Genomic DNA, 21,177 nt, shown 5'->3' with positions numbered 1-21,177 from the left:
TGCATCCTTTGTGTGTGCCTGGTCACTCTGAAGACCAGAAAAGGGTAACAGCTAGTGGTTTGTGTTCTTCCAGCCTCACGAGCCCATTAGAAGATACCTTTCTTAGTCACTTCAGCAAGGCTCGACTGCCTTGTCTTGAGTCACATGTCAGTTTCCAAGACTGTCACTTTAACAAGGTAGGTGTATTCTTTGGCTTTTTAGGCCTGGGTCGTGAGAGCTCAGCAGTAAAGCTAGGTGTCATGGATGGCATGAACTGAAAGGCAGGGTGAGAAGCAGGTATTGTTTTCCAGAGGAAACTAAGATGCTAAGACCCAAACCAAGAACAGTGGACAAGTGGGCAGGCAGAAGTAACAAACTCTCTACATACACTCATAAAAGTCCAAGAAAAGGCCAACTGTTCTAGTGCACTCTGCAGCTGCAGCACTGGGAAGGTGAGAACAGAGGAGTTTCAAGTTCAAGACCAGTCTGGGTACATAGGTGGTTTGAGGCCAGTCTTGGCTACCATCAGAATTTTTCTCACAAACAGACCCAAAAAAGATGACTGCCACTTCCTAGAAAGGTGCAAAGTAGTTTGTGTGTACAGAAAAATGTATATAACTATATACGTTAAATTGCTTATAGTTGATCTGGGGGCTAGCTCAGCAGAGGAGCATCTGTTCAATATGCACAAGGTCCAGGGTTCAACACGCAGACACACAGTGCCCAGCAAAACACCAGAACATTTACAATGTTCATGGTATTCTCTTAGAAGATGAGTGAGCGTGCCTGGAGAATATAGGGGCTAATATATTTCTGCCATAGTTTAATGAAAATAGCATCCCACAAATTGGGTGTGTTTGTAAAAGATTTGTTTGTATCATGCTGGTGCTTTTCAGTCTATTTAAGTAAAAACAATAAAATACAAAACAGCTTCCCCCATACCATTCTTTATCTCCTATCTCATTTGTTCAAATGCCTCTTACAGAATTTCTTCTCATATCTTTAGCATAAACATTTGAGTTTGATTCTGGTTTGCAAACATTTAAAACACAAACGTGATGTTTTGCTAAGAGCACTATACTTTTATAGGAAGGAAACTGATATTAATGTAACATTTAAATTTATTCGGTTAAAACTTGCCAAAACCCAAATCACAATAGAATAATGATACTTTCTTAAGCAGGAAATTAAAATAAAATTTATTTTCCTAGTGTGCTTGTCATTTACCAAATAATATGAGAGGCTGAAGTGAGCAGGCATTCCCGCTCATTTCTGACTGAGTATGCACACAAGAGTAAAAATGCACAAAAAAAGAGAGTGAGTGTTAAACCTTGATTTGAGTGGTGTGCTGCCACCTGCCACAGTTGTGTTTATGCTTGAGGATGTGCTTCCTTGCCAGGTGCTCTTGGAAATTAGCTCTGAGTGCTTTGTCACAGGAGTGACGCTGCTTCCGAGCTGCGCTGTAGGTGCTGGATTTGGGTTTGATGTAGGCTGTGGGCTGCTTCCAAGCTGCGGTGTCGTTGCAGGATTTGGGCTTGATGTAGGCTGTGGGCTCGTGGTGAGAAATGAGAACATCGCAGGATTCGAGTCTTCTGTAGAATTTGAGGTTGTTGTTGAAACTGTTCCCGTAATATGAGCATACATGAGGAGCAGGCTGATGGTGGATGAGTGCTTGATCATCATTTTCCTTTGCTTTAAAATGATTATAAAATTCAATACTTAGTCCACATATTCTTAGTGTTTATTCAGTATATTCATATAATATAAGTGGGCTTTTATTATTTATTAATGAACAAATAACAAGCTTTTCTTCTATACACCTCCTAATGGAGAACCTGTTTTCTGTTGAGGTCACTAACTTCAAAAATAAGCATTCTGAATATTAGAATGAGCTTGATTTTGTTTTCCTAGTTTGCAAACCAGTTAAACATGAGGAATTTTGAAACTGTGAGACTGGGGCTGGTGTAAAGAGCAGGATAGCAGCAAAGGTGAGACAAGTTGGAAGAGTAGAGTATAGCAGGAGGAGGAGTGAAGCAGCCAAACTTCCCTCTTGGCATTTCTGTGTCCTCTCATTTAGCACTTTGTTTAGCCTTATGACACAAATTAGAATATTTCTTTTAAATATTTACACCAAAAATGAAAGGAAAACAACAAAACCAAAACCCTAAGTCAGTGATTTCCCCAGTGCCGAGGTTTTCTTCATTTGACCTTCTTCGGGGTGGGAGAGAGCAGCTAGCTGTTAGAGAATTTCATAGCTTTTTAAAAATAAGGAAACCTAGGACTGATTAAACATCAAGCTGCCGTTTCACAACTGGGTTTAAACAAGGGGCACAGCGTGCCTAGAGATGCCTGTCTTTTTAAAGTGAGCAGGCCCAGAGCCTGAGTCTGAATCCTAGTCCTGGTTCTTGAGCACCTGACCCTCTGCTCTGTCACCATAGCATCAGCACTATTTCTAGAGTTAAGCTCTTTTTCTTTTAGCCTATATTCAAATCCAATAGCTTGCTACATCTGTGACAATTCAGAAGATCCCTTAACACAATTTATATTATTCAAAGCTTAAGCTTCAATTCTAGGAATACAAGAACTTCTATTTCATTCTAATACATAGTTAGACATTTTCAAGTTACTCTTACCTTTTGACTTAGTGAACTGTTTTTGAAGGTTATGAATTAAGCCTTCCTCTAATGTACTGGAGAATGACTCTGAAAGGAAATCTTTTCTCACTCACTGGCTGCTATATAATACCGCTAGAGACAGTCACGTGCTTAGAGCCTCACATCTTTGAAAGTGTCCAAGGAGTGTATCCAAACATGTAGTGTAAACAGGCAGACTTTGACAGAGATTAAGGAATTCAATAAAGTCTTTGTAAAATCTCTCTGCTTATTTAAAGGATCTAGTGGGTGCCTCACCGCAGTTACTCTTGCCTCGCACACCCTAATAGATTGCTTCATTGCGGTGACTCTAACTAGATGAATATACGGTTGTGCTTTCGTGATTATCAGGATTTTAAATCAAGTTAAGAATGTTAAAAATGAAGATTGCAAATTTAGGAACTTTATATTTTAGGAAGTTAAATGTTGGTAAATGTTTCTTAGACAGAAAGTTAAAGAATATTCTTGTGGAACTTTAAAAAAACTATTCATGGAAGTGATAGTATAAGACTGAGTTTACAAAAATTTGCTTTTCAAAAAAGTGTATTAAACCACCTACCTGACGAGGTTAAGCCAATTCTCTGAAGGAATCTCGTGGTTTTGTCAATTTCTCCTTGATGAGGGTATGGGGAAGTTGAGCTGTGTTGTGTTAACAGCTTCATCATCCTAGCCAGTACTGAGGTCGCAGCAAGCATGGACAGTGGTGTTGACACAAGGAAGTGGCAAAGAGCAAGTCAGGACATGTGCCTCACTTTACTCTGCTGGGAATTTATTTTTCTCCTTCTGAGTGAATAGGCAAATGCTTGCCAAGTCGTTAGCCTCACTTAATGGCGGGTACTGGTGATCATTCTTAGGAAATAAACAAAAGAAGCCTCTTGGCAACCAGAGAAATGCTATAACCCTAAGATAATGCCTGGTGCCATGCCTCACCTACTTGCTTGCTCTTTCTGAGCATTTACTCTGAGGGATATAGTTGTGAAACGCTTGTTGTGATGTTTTGTCCTTGAGCTCACTATTGCCCAGTAATTAATTATGTTTTTCTACTCCTGACCTTTGGAGTTTATTCTCTTGTTTTCTTTTTTCCTTTGAGAAAGAATCTCCCAAGTATCTGGCCTTGAATTCACCTTCCTCTTTCCTCAAACTTCAGTGTTGTGCCAAGATTATAGTGTGATCCATCATGCCTGGCTACTCAGTTTATTACTGTGCTTCTGACAACCCGGTCTCGCCATGCTTAGTTCAGTATTTTCTCCTTATTTTTCTCATGATCACTTTGTTTTGTTTTTTGAGATGGGATCTCACTATGTAGCCTTGGCTCTTATAATCTAGTAAATTCATTTATTACCTAGCTAAATGGCCAGTTCTCCAACCTTGGGTTTCTCTTTATCGTGTCTTTTTTATTAATCTTAATGATTCTAAAAAAAAAAACCAAAAAAACAAAATTATTCACCATTACACAGCTTTTAAAGACCTCCATATTGTCATTCTTTTTTTTTTTTTTTTTTTTTCTCTTTTTAGTTTATTTAATGTTACTCTCTGTGCATTGGTATGAAGGGTCAGAATCCCTGGAGCTGGAGTTACGGACAGTGTGAGCTGCCATGTGGTTGCTGGGAATTGAACCTGGGTGCTTTGGAAGAGCAGACAGTGCTTTTAACCACTGCTTTTAATCTCTTCAGCACCCCATATTACCATTCTGTTTGAAGTTTTTTCCATGTTTACTCAGAATACCTCCTGGGGAGGCCTCACTCTGTCAGTACCCTTTTTTCTATGTATGAGCCTTCCCTAATTCTTTAGTGAAGAATTAGTCAGTTTAGGACATTGCAGTTATCAGAGTCTGGGTTTTCTTTCCCTGTCTTCTGGTCAAGCATGCCCCTTATTCTTTGTATTTCCTCTATCTTCTAGCATAGTAAGTAGTTATTAAGAATAGAAGATAATAAGCACCGGAATTCATTGAAAATCTCTCAGTTTCTTCAGGTCTGAGCTGATACCATTATTAATGTCTAAAGTATCAACTATTGGTCACTTGACTTCTTTCCTCTGTGTCATAAACACAGATTCACAAGTCATAGACCTAAATTTAAGAGCTCTCTTCTACTTTCTGGCTCTTGTTTTGTGCACATTCATCTCTGACATCTTAAAGGTGAATCAGTAGAAGTTTGACACCTGAGATATTTGGAAGACTTTACCTGGGTTGATACAAGACTTGGACTTAGTATATGTACCTCAAGCTTCCTTTCAGTATATTGCCACCCCACTCCTAACAGCCTGTGGTTAGGTGGTAACGTGCTCTGGTGATGTGATATGAGTTGTATGACTTTTTCCAGAGTAGCCTATTTCTCTTCACTCTAGACAAAGAGGGACATGACAGACCAAAGGAGCTATTCCATCCAAGTTGGCTAATAGTGCTGCAGGAGCATCGGGAACTCCACCTGCAGCATCGCCAAAACTTCCAGCATCAATGAGAAGTCTCAAAGTTGCATCCCTGGAGTCTTCTCCCTCCAGCAAATCCTTACCCCTGTGTACCCTTGGTGTCAAGGAGTGGGGCTCCTGAGCTTTCCCAGCCTCTACATGAGAACGTTGATAGGTCCATTTTGTGAAGGTTATCACCTTTGCTCTGATCAAGTTGGCAATAGTCGCATTCAGCTCAGAGAAAACAATATATCTACATCACTTGCAGACCCGATGTTTGGCTTTGCACTGGTTCTCCGAAGGCTCAGTGGATGGCTTCTTCAAAACCCTAGAAGACAGTAGAACTAGGTAACACTGTAGAGGTGAGAAATAAACTTTTGTTGTCATAGCTGGTGATATTTGGGGGCTATTTATAATAGAAACCCATCTGTGCTGTGTACCAAATATCATGTTACTCTACTTTCCATCCTGCTTTCTTACCTGAGAGGCTGATCTTTATAAAGAATTTTATTAGACTTTTCTCATCTCCTAATTCTTTTTGACTAATAGGGAATACAAGAACAGGTGGAAACATGGTCTCTTGGTCACCATAGCTGGCTACATCTCTCCTTGAGATGATGGTCTTGTTAGGCAATCCTGTCTTCATATTTGCTTTCTGGTAACTTCTCCACTTGAACGGTTGTTTCCAATCCTTTTGTAATTGTCATAAGCTCTGCCTTACCCCCTTTTATGGAATTTCTTGGGTCCCAATTTGAATGTTCCACTGACTAGAATTTTACTTTTACAAATGATGTACTTTATTTTCTTCTAAAATCAAGTATTTTGAATTCATAAATGCATCTTGCTCCTAGGATTTCAAAGCAGGGTTATCGAGCTATGTCGAATTTGCAGGTTCATTGTATTAACTGCAAGATTTCTATGGACCTTATTAGAATGCCCAGTATATAGCAAGTAAGTTAGAGGCACCGTTGGTTTAAGAATATGAAAATCCAGTAAACAAAAAGTAACAAGGCACATAGTAGTGGCACATAGCTTTAATCTCAGAACTTTCCATTCTTGAGTCCGCTAAGTAAGGTTGCCTTCCTCCCCAAATAAGGTTGTATTTAAGTTTCACTGATTATAAAATTCACAGTTTCATGGATTGTAGCATATTTTGAGTTGTACTTTCATCACTGCCAGTCAATTTTAAAGAGTTTGATCAACCCTAAACCTTAGAGCCATTAACTAAGAACACTCCATTTTCCCTAGCACCCAGTAGCTACTAATCTGCTTCGTGTCTCTGTGAGTTGCATATAGATATTTCACATAAGTGAATCATACAGTATATGTTCCTTTGGGACTTGACACATATTTTCAAGTTCCTCTGTGTTGTAACATGTATGTAAACTTCATTTTATATGTAACCATATTCCATTGCGTTGCTATATCACAGTTAATTTTTCTTGTATTTTTCTCCACTTCTTGGTCATTGTGCACACTGCTGCATAACCACTTCTGTATGTGTTTGTGTAGAGTCTGTGTTTTCAGGTTTTCTGAGTATCTGAAAGTGGAGCTGTTGAAACATGGTCATCAGGTGAGAACTGATGCCATTTTACTTCCCTACGCAGGGCGTGAGAGCTCCACATTCTATGCACCCTGACCAAATGCTTTCTGTTGTTTGTTTGTCTAGGCAAATTCTGAGAACTCTTTCCTCCTCTAAACCACAGTGGGTTCTGTTACTATTTTACAATGACCGTGACAGAATATAATGTTCTGTTTCTACATTGGACATCTAGTTCCTAGATTTTACATATCTTTATGTGGATACACAGAAAATCTAGGATAGAGATAGGATTTCATAAAACAGTTAACAAATAGACCCAAATTTTGTGGTATTTTATTTTTGAGATGGGGATGTGCTTTATAACTTGATTTATAATCTTAACTCTGTTTCCTGAGTGCTAGATTACAGATGTGTGCCACCAAGCCTAATCTTACCTATTTTTAATGATATATACATATCTATCTATCTGTCTACACAGTTTTTCAGTAATAGTATTTAAACTTGCCTATTGTAAACTGCAGGCGTCTATGGTTTTGACCTGAAGAGAGAATCCTTGATTGAATGTTAATGAGTAGAATTGGAGTTTTAGCTGTGCGTAGTGCTGCACACTCAGAACCCTTGCTACTCAGTAGGTTGGAACACAGAACGTGAGTTCAAGCTCAGCCCAGCCGTTTTATCTAGATCCCACATTTAAAAAAAGAAGAGGAGAAAGTGGAATTGAAGTTGTGAATTGAAGCAGAAGAGGTCTTGAGTGGCTCTGTCCTCTGGGATTCTGGTTTGTAGATGCTGGTGTTCAGTGCATTGCTTTCCAGAGATGCTGTAGTGGTTGATACACATGGACTGACCTGGTAGTTCTGACTTAAGGTTTGTTTTTAAAACATTAGTATATAATCCAGCTGCTGCTCTATAAAAATAGGTGCTTGAATTAACTACATTTTAGTGCGTGCAGTCCTTGAAAGTAAATAACCGTGAGAATAATTACAAGGTTTATTTAAAAATATACAGCAAGTGTGTGAGAGTAAGCACATCTGGATAAGTGTGCTCAATGTTTGAAGCACATTTTTTCAAGAACATGGTGGGAAAACATACTTGACCTTTTTTTCTTTTGTATTTTTTTGTTTAAGATGACAGAATATCAAGTTTAAAACAGTTCTGTTTACAATGAGGCTTGCTTCTTTATCAGTGTCATTTAAAAACTTCCTCTTTATCTCTGTTGGACTTCTTGTGGAGCTCCTGTCACCTCCAGGTTCTTTTCTCTTTCCTCCCACTTTTCCACAAGACTGCCTGTGCATCACCCAATGTTTGGCTGTGAGTCTTGGCATCAGTTTTGAGGCACTGCTGGGTAGCACTTCTCAGAGGACAACTCTGTCAGGCTTCTGTCTGCAAGCTTAGTAGAATATCATTCATAGTGTCAGGGATTGGCACTCTCCCATGGGGTGGGTCTTTGGTTGGGCCAGCCATTGCTCTATCTGTTCTCTCTTTATCCCTGCACATCTTGTAGACAGGATAAATTTTGGGTCGAAGTTTTTGTGGGTGGGTTGGTGTTCCCTTCCCTCTGCTAAGAGACTAGTCTAGTTTGTGGGTGTTCTCTTTATTCTCTATGGCCTCTGCTACTAGGAGTCTCTGCTTGAGACCCCATCATTTCCTTCCAAGAGCCTACCCTGACTTAGGTCTCCAACTTGTCACAGAGATATCTCTACCCTCAGTTTCTCTTTTCTCTACAGGCCTTCTGTCCTCTCGCCCTTGCTCTCCCCAGGTCTGATCTCCATCCTCATAGCTCTCTGTGCCCCTTCTCTTACCTTGTTCCCTCTCTTCAGCCCCTATATCTAGCTTTTCTATCTCCTCTTCCAAGTTTGAGATTTATACATCCTCCCTTGGATCCTCCTTGTTATTTATCTTCTTTAGGTCTGTGCCTCAGTGTGCTTATCCTGTACTATATGGCTAAAATCCACTTATAAGTGAGTACATACCACGTGTGACTTTCTATGTTTGGGTTATCTCACTCAGGATGATCTTTTCCCAGAGGGGCTTACTGAGACTGAATCATCATCCAAGGACCATTCACAGAGTGCACCTAGCCCCCCTACAAAGATGTAGCAGATGGGCAGCTCAGGCCTCATGTGGTTCCTCTAGTAAAGGAAGTGGGGACTGCGTCGGACGTGGGCTCACTTCCCAATTTTTTGATTGCTTTCTGCCAGTGGGACTGCCTTTCCAGGTCACAGGGGAAGAGGACCCACTCAGTCTTGATGCAACTGGATGGGAAAGGGAACTCCCCATTTCTGAGGAAAAGGGAAGGGGGAAAGGAGGAACGGTGAGACTGGGAGGACAGGAGGGAATGGGGCTACAGCAAGGATGTAAAGTGAATAAAACAAAAGAAAAAATTATACACACACACACACACACACACACACACACACACACTGCCTCTTGCCATGGGGAGGTAGTGCATGCCTTTAATCCCAGCATTTGGGAGGCAGAGGCAGGTAGATCTCCAAGTTCAAGACCAGTCTGGGCCACACAGTGATTTCCAGGGCTACACAGAGAAACTCAGTCTTGAAAAACAAACATAAGCAAAACAAACAAATAAAAATTTTGAAACTGCCTTTTAGTAGGTTGGGCTCTTTTGGGGGTGGGGACGAGAGTTAGTAAGTAAAATGACTTAACATGGTTGCTTTGAAATATAAAAAAAAATTAGGTGTATCACCTATTTATGCTTAAGTTAAAAATGCATTACTAGTCATTTTATGATTTATATGAAAATATTTTCCTAGTTTCAACTGACTCCTTAATTCTTTAATTAGTCTTAAAGAAACTTTGGTTACTTAATAGCATAAAGCTTTCTGGTCCAATTTAAAGTCAGGACAAAACCTTAGGATCTTTTATGAAAGCAAGAGAGATGGCTAAGATGGCATAAACCTGCAATCCCAGCATTAGGGAGGCAGAGTGAGATAATGAGCTCAGAGCCAGCAGGACCTCGCTTCTAAGCAAAACAAAACAAGAGATTAGATATGATCTCACAGAAAAGCCATACCATGAGGAAATATTAGCACCAACAGTTAGATAAAATTATTTTTAGACAATTACTTTACTTAACTGTCGTTAGTATGAGGCAGTACAGCTGAATATTGGGTGTCTACACAATAGAGCTGTTAAATGGCTGTGTGCCAGATACTCTTACACTATATAATATGTCAGATGTGTTAGTGGGCACTGAGGCTTTGGCTGGCAGATGATAGCTTTCCTAGTGGCTTTTGTGGTATATGGCATCTTTGTTTTCCCTTACTGATGGTTTGGTGTCTCCCTCTTCTCTCTACTTGATGAAAAGCCGTTAAATGTGAGTTTATTTTCTGTTGAGGCAAGTATTAGAAAGTCACTCAAACTCCCTCAGCTTTTGGAAGTGTTCACTGTGTTTGAACCGTGGCTAGGGGCAACAAAATAACGCAAAACAAAAAGCTGTATTTCCTGGTGTGATTAGGCTGATGACCTGAGTTTAGATCCTCAGAACGCAAAAGGTGTGGTAGCATTGGAGCACGCCTGTAGTATCTGCACTCTTATGGAAGGATGGAAGGTAGGAAGAAGAGACTCTCCTGAAAGCTCACGGGCCACTTAGGCTAGTGTGTGTAGCACAGCAACAGACAACAAGAGAGACCGCCTCAAATTAGGTTGAAGTCAAGGACCAACACGTGAGCTTACCTGACCTCTGACCTCTGTACAGATGTACACATGCACATCCATGCAGACAGATAAGCTTTTTAAATCAAGTCATATTTTCCATGAGATAACAACAACTCAGCAGTTTGAAGTATAACTGTGAAGAGGAGTCTATTTGCTGTTATGGGTTCAATCATTTCTCTTCCTGAGTTAGTTAATGACCCAAGAGTTCTTACACGTTAAAAGGTTTATGCATGGGCAGATGGCCTGGCATTTACCCCCGGCTACTCTTACAAAGGATCTAGGTTCAGTTCTCAGCACCTACATGGCAGCTCTCAACTCCTGGTCTAAGAATCTGGTGCTGCCTTTTGGCTTCATCAAGTACCAGCCATACGTGTGGGGAATACAGTGTGCTGAACAAAAATACATGCTAGCAAAACACCAGAAATATAAAACAGAACAAAATTCCTGTAATTAAAACAAAGGTTTGTGTAGCCTACACGAAGTTGATTGGTATAGTTGATTTAACCCGTTTCTTTGTGTGTATATGTGCATGCACATCCAGAGGCCTGAAGTTGGTGTTGAATGTTGTTTGTTTTGTTTTTTGTTTTTTTGTTCTCTACCTTATTTTTTCAAACATGGTCTTTCTGTGGCTCTGGAGCTCACTGATTTGGCTAGACTAGCTGACTAGGCAAGCCCTCAGGATCCTCCTGTCTCCACCTTTTAGGGCTGATGTTACACCATGCTGCTATACCTAGCGTCTTTTGTAGGTACTCGGGGTCCAAACTCAGATTTTTGTGCTTGCTCAGAAGACACTATACTGACTGAACCATCTTTCAGACCCTAACCCATTCCTTAAGACACCCTTGTATAATTTGTATATTTTAAACTACTTTTAAAATCAGAGCACAGTCAGTTAACAAGATAATAGACTTTAAAATGACAAAACTTAATCCTGTTCTTTCCATTAAACTACAGTGCACAACTGAATAATTCTGCTATTTTGTTTTGTGTACACGCTTGATTTCTATACTTTGTGAATAACCTCAACAAACACAGACTTTCAAGCCAGGAATTCTGATGCTAAAAAGTAGGTGTGTTTATCCTGTATTTGTCACCTACTTTTTTAAACACACTTAATGAATGAAAGACAGTTGAACCAAAACAGCATTTTTTAAAGCTGAGCTTCTTAAAGGCCTCACTTTGCACTACAGTTTTCGGCGTGTGAAATAAATGAATCTGCTTAACACATTAATACATTAAGGTGACATTGGCTTTCACTCCCTGGAAGACTTCATTTGAGCAGCTTACTATACTAAATTGTTTAGGAATTTTCAGAATTAATAATAATTAGCAATTATGTGGAATTGGTTCACAGTCTACACTGCCTGAACTAGTTTTTGGATGGCCAGTAGTACTGTAGCCAGATCCTTCATTCTGGTTTCGTTTTCCCCTCTGAGATGGGTGGTCTTGCTAAGTGGCCTGGGTTGGCTTTGACCTTGTCAGCCATCTAAGCAGCAGGTACTATAAGTACATTCTTCTACACTGGACTTCCTTCATTCGTAACTTTTCTCTACGCTCCCTTAGGACTTTGCTTTGACCTAAATGGAAGAACTGAATTGTGTCTCTCAGTTATGTGGCTGGCCATATTCTCATGTTTATTAATCATCATGTTTCTTGTATGATAAATATTCTGTTTATGTCCTTTGCCCAGATACCTACTGGAAAAAAAATTTTGTTATTTTTTTAAATGAATCTTCTTTTTATAATTTATTTAATTTTTATTTTATGTGCATTAGTGTAAAGGTGTCAGATCCCTTGGAATTGGCATTACAGACAGTTGTGAGCTGCCATGTGGGTGCTGGGAATTGAACCCGGGTCCTTTGGAAGAGCAGACAGCACTCTTAACCATTGAGCAATCTCTCCAGCCCCTTGTTATTTTTAATATTAACAATCTTCCTTTATAGTATTCTATTTTAATATTTTTATCAGGTTTCGTGTTTCAACATAAAAAATTCAGAAGGTTTGTATTGACAGATTTATTGGCAATCTCTTTATATTTCATGTTGTTGTGTGCATCACATGAATTGAATGTTAAATTGAAGTGTCTTCCGGTTTTCTTATTTTTAATATTTATACCTTTTTGTTTTTGTGTGTTTAAATGTTTTGCCTGCATTTATGTGTGTGCACTACATTTGTGCCTGGCACCTGAGATCAGAAGAGGGCATCAGATCCCCTGATTTCCAGATGGTTTGAGCCACCTTTAGGTGCTGGAAATCCAGGTTGTTGGCAAGAGCAACACGTGCTCTTAACCACTGATCCTTCTCTTCAGTCCATGTCTTCCAGTTTTCCCTGCACTGTTCCAGTGAATCTTTCTTAATCCTTTTGATCCAAACCTAGATCCTATCCAAGAGCAATTGGTCAATATGTACTCTTCAGCGATGGGCCATCTCTCAGGCCCCGTGTGCACACTCATAGGAGCACATGTGCATGCCCCAGCACGTATGTGGAGATCAGAGGACAACTGCACGGAATTGATTCTTTCAACCTTTGCATAGGTTCTCCAGGCTTGTACACTGTGCCTTGTTAGCCACTGAATTATTCTCCCTAGTGCTCTTTTTTATAAGATGGCTAATAGTGGACTCGCTCTTTGTTGTGCAGCTAGATTTGCGGTTGGTTAGCATCTTCAGGGCTATTTCAGGATGTTCTAGTCCTGTGCCGCTGTTACCAAGATGGATGCCTGTGCAGCATGGCTAAGGTCAAGTGACTCTTTTTGTCTCCATTTAAAAATGAAACCAACCAAACGAAAAATGTTGTTTTCGCCAGTATGGCACAACATAGAGTTGTGGTTTGCTATTCATTGAGATCATCCCTTAACAGTTCTTAATTCTTTTCTTTCTTTGTTTCTTCTTCTTCTTTGAGCCAGCGTCTTCCTGTCTGTCTTGGTATTCACTATATAGACCAAGCCAGCCTTGAATTCACAGGGATCTACCTGCCTCCTCAGCATTCCAAGTGCTGAGATTAAAGGTGTGCACCACCACAGCTGACTGACTTTTAATTTTTTTTGATCCATAATTTCTAGAGTATAATCTTGTGAAGGATTTCAGGTATCTTTTCTCTGACTTTTTTTTTTTTTTTTTTGGTGTCTATTAAAGGAATTTGCTGTTGATTCATTGCATCATTATAAATTGCTTAATAGCATGAATGGCCAAGACACTGAAAGCTTTATGGGAATTAACATCATTTAATTCTTAGGAGGAAGAAAAAAAAAAACACTATTCTGTCAATCCATTTTCTAGATGTCCTCATGAGTTAGAGAAATCAGGTGTTTTGTTGGTTGTACAGAAGTGACAGAGGTGAATTACTTACCAGACAGAACAAAGCCTCATGACTGTATGTACATGCGTATACAGAATAGAGACTCTTTGACTTGGGTTAGACTTACATCTCAAGAAAAAAATCTTTTGTTAGTTTATGATATCCTAAATTCAAAATGTGTTTATTAGAACCCTTAAATTACTTTATAATTGGCCAAGCCATTTAACAAAAAACCGTGATACATGCTGATGTATACCGACACTTATGTATATGTATGTGCCTAAGGAAGCATTTGGGAGTGATAGTATAGTAGCATTTGGAGATGAGCCCTCTTTGATTAATAATGATGCAAATATTATTTCCTTAGAGGGGAAGCATTATCTAATTACTCTAAGGCTAGGTAATGCTTCTTCCTAAGGACAGTCAGTATAGTTGACAGATGTTGTACTTTCAAATTTACCAAGCTTTTCTTCTGCATTTTGCATGCATGTCAGGATGGTACAGTCCATGGGTACTGCTAATGGTAATCCATAATTATACTTTGCTGTCACTGTCTCCACAGGAAGACAGTGTTAAACTTTGGCATCCATGATTTAACATCCATGATTTAAAAGTGAACTGTAAACAATCTGGTCTTGTGAAACTCAGCCTATCTGTTAAAAACAACACAATTCACACTATGTGTGTTGTAGATTAGGCACTAAAAGCAGATGACCTCTGTCAGGGGTAATGAAGACAGTGGATCATTTTGGAAGGGAGAGTGGACAACACAACCATTTGAAGAGGTGATGGGTTTGTAAGTCATTTTAGGGGCTTTTCTTCATGGTAAGATTACTTAATATAGTGAGACACGTTTATAAAGGCAGGAAAATATTCAGAAGCCACTGTAGAGGCAATATAAGGAAGTATTTTATTGAAATATAACTATTTTTTATAAGCTTAGTTCTTTAAAAAGAAAGAAAAGAAAAAAGAAAAGTTTAGGACAGGAATGGTATTGCTGTCTTTAATCCTGGCACTTGGAGGCAGAGGCAGGTGGATCTCTGGGAGTTGGAGGCCAGCCTGGTCTATATAGTGAGACCACTCCTAGATGAGGAGTTCCAAGCTAGCCAGTGCTACATAGTGAGACCCTGTCTCAACACAGCAGTAAAAAAAGGTATGGAGAGGAGTTCAGTAGTATTGTTACTTTCTGAATAGAAGTGTTCTTAAGTGGCTGAGGGGATGGCTCATTGGGTAAGAATCCTTGTTCTTCCAGCATGAGGGCAGGAGTTGGAGTTCCTAGCACCCATGTAAAAGAAAAAAAAAAAAAATCGGGCATGGCTGCATGTGTCTGTACCCCCTAGCATTGGGGTTAGGGTGGGAATAGACAGAGCCTCAAGAGATCACTGTCACCTAACCTAGCCAGAATGACAGGCTTTAGTTCAGTGAGAATGATGTCTCAAGCCAGTAAAGCAAAGAGCAGTAAAGGAAGATAGCTGATATGTCCAGTCTTAAGTGTATACAGCCTACACCTGTAAACAGGACAGGGAGGAGGCAGTTATGCTCTTAGTCCAGGAAAGAAAACTATCTGATTTTTCAAATTTTTTTAGGAAAAAACATAACTTACTTCTGTAGTCTCCCCAAATTTAGAAATGCTTGAAGTTAGATTCTTTTTTATATCTTATAAAAATGAGTACCTATGTTGAGGCTTGTTTTGATTCTCAGCTGTTTCTTATGTTTGTTGCTAATTCATAAAGTGAAATACTTTTATATTTTGTCCAAATTTCTCAATACTTTATTTATTCTAATTGGAGTCCAGTGCAGTTGATTTGGACTGTTAAATCTGTCCCCTGTCCATCCTCATTGTTAGTCCATTCTCCTCGATAATTACCTGGTTGTGGAACTAAAGGAATCCCACCCACTCCTCCCTCCTTCTTTCCACACCACACACTCCCTCAGCATGGCCCAAGTTGTCAGACTTCATAGCTGTAGCCACTAGCTAATCTTATTTTAAATTTGGTAGATCAGATTATAATCTCAGATTTTATAAAAGATAAGTTTCTCCTACAATAGTAGTAGTAAGATTTTAACTCTGTAAATATTTAATTTTTAATAATGAATGATCTATTAAGTATGCAAGAAAACTCTTTAACACATCCTTAAACTAGAACTTTTTATTATTTTTCTTTTTTCTTAAATGCAAAACAAAGTTAAATTTTCCTTGTTAAGATGCAAAGCCAAGTGCTTCCTAGCTTTCTGAAGAGCAGTTGTCCATTATATAATCTGTAAAGTAGCCAAGAGTTCTTCAGAAGCAGGGCATCATTTAGATTTAAAACAATTCTGGCTTGGGTGTAAAATAATGATGTGTAACCATTTACAGAGTGGCAGTCTTGGTTTTACTTTAGAGGCAAAATCTTGAGTGTCCCACATTTCCTTCATTTTAAAGGCCTTATCAGGATTTTCTAGAGCAGAAATTGTTAGGTTTTTTTTTTTATTCTACTAAATGATTATTATGATAATGTCCAGAAAATTAAGTGACACAACTATGAGCATAGACCTTTTATTTTTTCCCAGACATTTGACAGTGTAAACATACATAAAATACATATTAAAGTTTAGATGCTTTTTATATTTTTGCAATAAGTTGAAGCCTTAAAAAGGAAACATTTCATTTAAAAAAAAAAGTCATTAGTTTTACTTAAGACCATAAAATAGCAGCAAGTACCAAGACATTGTGCATTTTTAATTAAGACAAATTACTTCTTTTTTACGTCAAAGTCAGAAATACAAGACTGGCTTTCTTGAATACATAATATAGTTTGAATCACTGGTTAGATAGGGGCATATTTTCCCAACTGTACATCAGGAGGAAGGTTCTCCTTGGTTTCAGAAACTGCAGACCCTCAGCCAGCCAGCAGGACCACAGCGTTGAGCATTAAAAGGAGTGAAGCATTTACTTTCCAAGCACTGGCCACAGAAGGTAGTCGAGTCTTGACATTTGCAGTTGTTTCTTCCCTCCGTAAGTTAAGGGTTGTGCTTTGCTGAGGCGTTTCAGAGAAATTATTTGGCATGCCACTAGTGATGCTCAGGGTCATGGGTGTTGGGGATGATTTTGTTGCACTAGTGAGGGTTGTGTTTGAAACTGACTCCTCCTGGAGGTGGATAGTTAGGGTTGCAGCGGCTGCTTCATGTGAGTTGGTCATTTCTGTGGGTGTGTCTTCTGGGTAGGGCACCAGAGCCCTGTCAGTGCTAGTAAAAGTGGGACCTCTGCTTAGCGTGACACCAAATGTTGTTTCCTTTCCTCGATAGTGTTTGGGTATTTTGGTCACTTTGGGTTGAGTTACCATACTCAGAGAGTTAATGGTGGCCACTGTCTGCATCCCACTGATAGTGAGTAAGCTGGAGGTAAATCCAGGGGGTGTGGGGTCCATTCTCTCTTCCTTCAGGGAAGATGCCTGGTTAGAACACGGAGTCCCTATCACATGGGCGTGTGTTTCCATCACCCACTTCAGTAAGTAAGTAATGTTTTGTTTATGATCACATGACCACCTGTTATTATGAAGAGTTATCTCTTGCAACTGCAAGAGTTGGTCAAAAGACTGATCTGGAATGAATGTGAATTTATTGTTGTGCAGGTAAAGATGTGTGAGACTTGTCAGGTTTATCAACGTCCCTGGAAGGATTTGTGTCAGTGAGTTATTAGACAGGTCCACAGTATGTAGTTTGGAAGGCATGTTGGTTGGAACTGTCCAAAGCTTGTTACTGCTGAGGTTGAGAACCTCAAGACTTCTTAGGGTATTTTTAATGAGAACAACCTTTTCCAGCATATTCTTAGAGACATCCAGGTATTTAAGGTTCCACTGATAAGCAGTATCAGATTTGTCAAGAAGTTTTATATTGTTGTTAGCAGCAGACATGTTCCAGAGAGACCGAGGTAACTGAGCAGGCAGACTTTCAAGCCTGTTGTTTGAAATATCCAGGGTCCTCAGATTGGTATATTGGGTCAACTGGTTATGCAGGTCAGTGAAGTGGTTATAAGACAGGTTTAAATGTATAATGTTCTCTTGTAGTCCGGGTGGTAATGTAGTCAAGTTTCTGCCTGAACAGTCCACATGCCTGTGCCTCTCTGTGCATATACATTGGAGAGGACATATGCATAACATGCCAGGCGTGAGAAACAGAAGGATGAACAGGCAGGAGGACATTTTCAATATCTGATATTCCATCAAAGCCTGCAAACAAACAGATACATCCTTCTTTTAATATGCAAATATACTCTCAGCATCTGCATGGGTCACTTAGCATTCGGCAAAATTTTCAATAAACCTCCTTGTTGTCGAGTCCTTTTATAATTGTTCCAGTGATTAAACTAACAAAGCTGCCCTTCATTTATAGTCCAAATGCCTAATCCTTCAATTGGGGCTATGTGGTGGGTGGGGGTGGGGGAATCAAGGGAGAGAGAGAGAGAGAGACAGAGGCAGAGAGAGAGACAGACACAGAGAGACAGAGAGAGATGCTCTCCTGCATTTTTCTTTATTTTTACCCTATATTTATTCTTATTTATCTTCTCAAAGCCTTAACGTGATAGAATGACATTGTCTACAAATGAGTTTTACAGTCTTATTTAGGCTGTTACTATTTTTGATGTTTTCTTATTCAGAAAAAAAATGGCTGTCATGTCTGTTTTTCTTAAATCTCTGCAGCATTTTAAGACACAGTATGTTTGTAGTTTTAGATGTTAAAGCAGTTAGATTAAAATAGTTTATTGAAATTTCATCTTTTCATGGATAATTATATCCTTGTAAAAAAACGTTTTAATGAACTCAGACAAATCAAGACCGATAGCATACCTTTAAACATCATGTTTTGTCAGGTGATTTTTTTTTCCCCTGTATATTTTAATACCACTTTTAAAGGAAAAGCAATATATGTATTTACAAAGTGAGTGGACATTAGAAAGAAAAACTCAACTATTACTGCAGCAAATTTTGGTGCATGCACTTGTTATTTGAATATATTCAAATCCTAACATTGGCTTAAAAAGAAAAAAAGCTAAATAAGAGAAAAAATATAAAGTCGGTCTTTTACCAATTTAAATAACTGCTTACCATAATGTCGTCTTCAACACCAGCATCTCTTTTTCTCCGGGAAGCTGGAGGCTTAAAGGTCGTCTTGTTCTGAGGAGTCGGAAGGGTTTCTGGCTGTGGGCTGTGCTTGCCTGCTCAGCTGCATTGTGTTGCTGTGAGCCGAAGCTCTGCAACCACCTGATCAGCACCACATAGGAGGACTGCAGAGCTGTCATTGGTGTGACTCAAATTTATTGCAAGAGGTGCATACGCAACAAAATGGACTTTTTTTTTTTTTTTTTTAACAGCCCTGAGAGTACCTTACATAGCTTCAGTTTGCTACCGGGTGGAATACTTCATGCAAATTAGGGCTGGACTTTACTTCTTTCTATGTATTTCTCTGAGCTTGGGTTGCACATTTAAACATTCTCTTGCTGCGATATATATTTTTTAAGCCTCTACATTCTTTTTATTTGTTAGAAAATATTGAAGATAGACTTAATCTTCTTTGTGAATTCATTTCCAAGATCCTCGTTGAACTGTTTTCAATCTCTGTATGTTCTTTTCAGAAATGGTTCAGTTGTCACATAACATTTTTTTATGGTATGATAAAATCTTAAATTCATGTCTCCCTTTATCATGGTTATTATATTTAATTAGCTTTTCAAATTTATCAACCACTTACATGTTTCATCATACCTTTTAGGAAGCACAGGAATAATTCAATATGATTATTTTGTTTTTGTCTTCCTGATACAAAAGATCATTTGACTAATGCTACACGCACGCCAAGTATATCACTGTCATGTTCCCTCCCTCACCCTCACCCAGCACATGCAAACCCCTGCCTTAGTGCTGGTGATCAAAATCTAGGAAATGCCATATTTAAAATAAAACCAAACAAACAAAAAGCAGGTTTTCACTGTGTGTGCCTGGCTGGCCTAGAATCTACTTTGGAGATCTGCCTGGTTCTGCCTCTCAGTGCTAGGATTAAAGATGTCCACCACCATACCTGGCAGATGTTTTTGTTTTGGTTTGGTTTTTTTTCCCCTCCTTTCTCCAATGTCCAACTTTTAATTATCAATCAGATGGTAAAATAATTGTTCATATTTGATGTATTTGGGTTAGATGGAGTTTTCTTTTTTTTTCCATGAAACTTGCTTTGGATAGTATAGATAGAGTATTGCTTTCTTCAGAGCTATTGTTGGGACTGTACAAAAAAAATCATTTATTTTATGAATAACAGTATCAAGGCTAGAGTGGCAGCACACTGTAATCCCATCACTCAGAACTTGGAGTCAGGAAGATCAGAAATTCAAGCCCAGTCTTGACCACACAGTGAGTTCAAGGCTAGCCTAGACTACATGAGACCTGTCTCAAGATATAAAATAAAACTATTATTTTCAAATTATTTATTCAGTGTTCCATATTTATATTATATCTTTCTCATAAACTTAATAGATTTAAAAATACATGCAGCAATGTTTGTAAAAGATAAAACCATAATTAAGAATTTTATAAAATGAAACTAGATTTATGGCATCTTGAATCTCTTAATGTATTATTTATATAATCAGTTAAAACTCAGTTTTAATTTGCAAAATGACCATTTTACCATAGGAAAAGAAAACAAGAAAATTACGGTATATTTATCATCAAATTGTCACCATTTAAAAACCAGCAGTTAGGGGATGGAGAGATGGCTCAGTGGTTAGGAGCATTCTGCTCTTCCAAAGGACCAAGGTTCAATTCCCAGCACCCGCACAGCAGCTCACAACTGTCTGTAACGCCAGTCCCAAGGGATTTGACATCTTCACACTAATGCACATAAGATAACATTAAATAAATTGTTTTTAAAAACCAGCAGTTATTAGCATATTACGTGTTAAGAAAAATGCCTAGGCACTACTTTATGTTGTCTGCTGGTAAATTTTGTGAAGTATTGTTTTATTTGAATCTGGAAAGGAATTGAGTTACTGAAATCCATAGTTTATCTTCTTAGAAGAGAACTATCTTGTAGTAAAAGCAGCGTTCCTAGAAAAGGCTCTACATTTAAACAATCTGCACCGTTAGTGATTGTTATTGATTCAGGATTTTACTGCTGCTTTGAGTGTTCATTTGGATGTTAGACTCTTTATATGGATCTCAGAATCTAGTTGCCATCATGATCCCTAAAATAATGTTTGAAGTACTGCATTCAGCAGAATTGTTTTGAAGGTGAGCATGGTTTTCTCTTGGCAGCATTCCATGTCAACTCACACGCCTATCAGTACACGTCAAGGGGTATGACTAAGAACCAACTTGCCGAACTTTAAAATCTCTCTTAGGAACGCTCGTTATGCCCTTATAGACGTGGAATTACCTACTTGAGTTACACTGACAAATACTTCCATTTGAAAGAAAATTTTATGTCATTAGTTAATTAATGTGTTCTAAATTAACTTAAGCTTCGTCTGTATTAATGACTTTGCTGGCACTATGATAAAATACCTGAGAGGAGCGATTAAAGGAGGAAGGATTTGTTCTGCTCACACGATCAGCTCATATCCAGTGGCAGATACAAAAGAGATCCAAGCTATGACCCTCA

The 21,177-nt window shown here is 38.8% G+C and overlaps 2 protein-coding genes across 9 annotated transcripts in view; one reads left to right on the top strand and one right to left on the bottom strand.

Moving 5' to 3' along the window:
- Nf1 (neurofibromin 1) overlaps positions 1 to 21,177 on the top strand; it is a 236,597-nt gene that overhangs the window by 141,822 nt on the left and 73,598 nt on the right. The window lies entirely within an intron of this gene.
- Positions 16,069 to 18,794, bottom strand: Omg (oligodendrocyte myelin glycoprotein). The gene is made up of 2 exons (XM_021663098.2): positions 18,633 to 18,794; positions 16,069 to 17,756 (listed from the first exon to the last, which is right to left on the bottom strand). Exons 1-2 carry the CDS (start codon positions 18,633 to 18,635, stop codon positions 16,428 to 16,430), a joined length of 1,332 nt encoding a protein of 443 aa, XP_021518773.1. The 5' UTR covers positions 18,636 to 18,794; the 3' UTR covers positions 16,069 to 16,427.

The sequence above is a fragment of the Meriones unguiculatus genome, chromosome 7, assembly GCF_030254825.1.
Source record: "Meriones unguiculatus strain TT.TT164.6M chromosome 7, Bangor_MerUng_6.1, whole genome shotgun sequence".
NCBI classification, from domain to species: Eukaryota; Metazoa; Chordata; class Mammalia; order Rodentia; family Muridae; genus Meriones; species Meriones unguiculatus.
The sequence above is the reverse complement of the archived record's forward strand: the minus strand, read 5'-3'. Positions and strand labels throughout refer to the sequence as shown.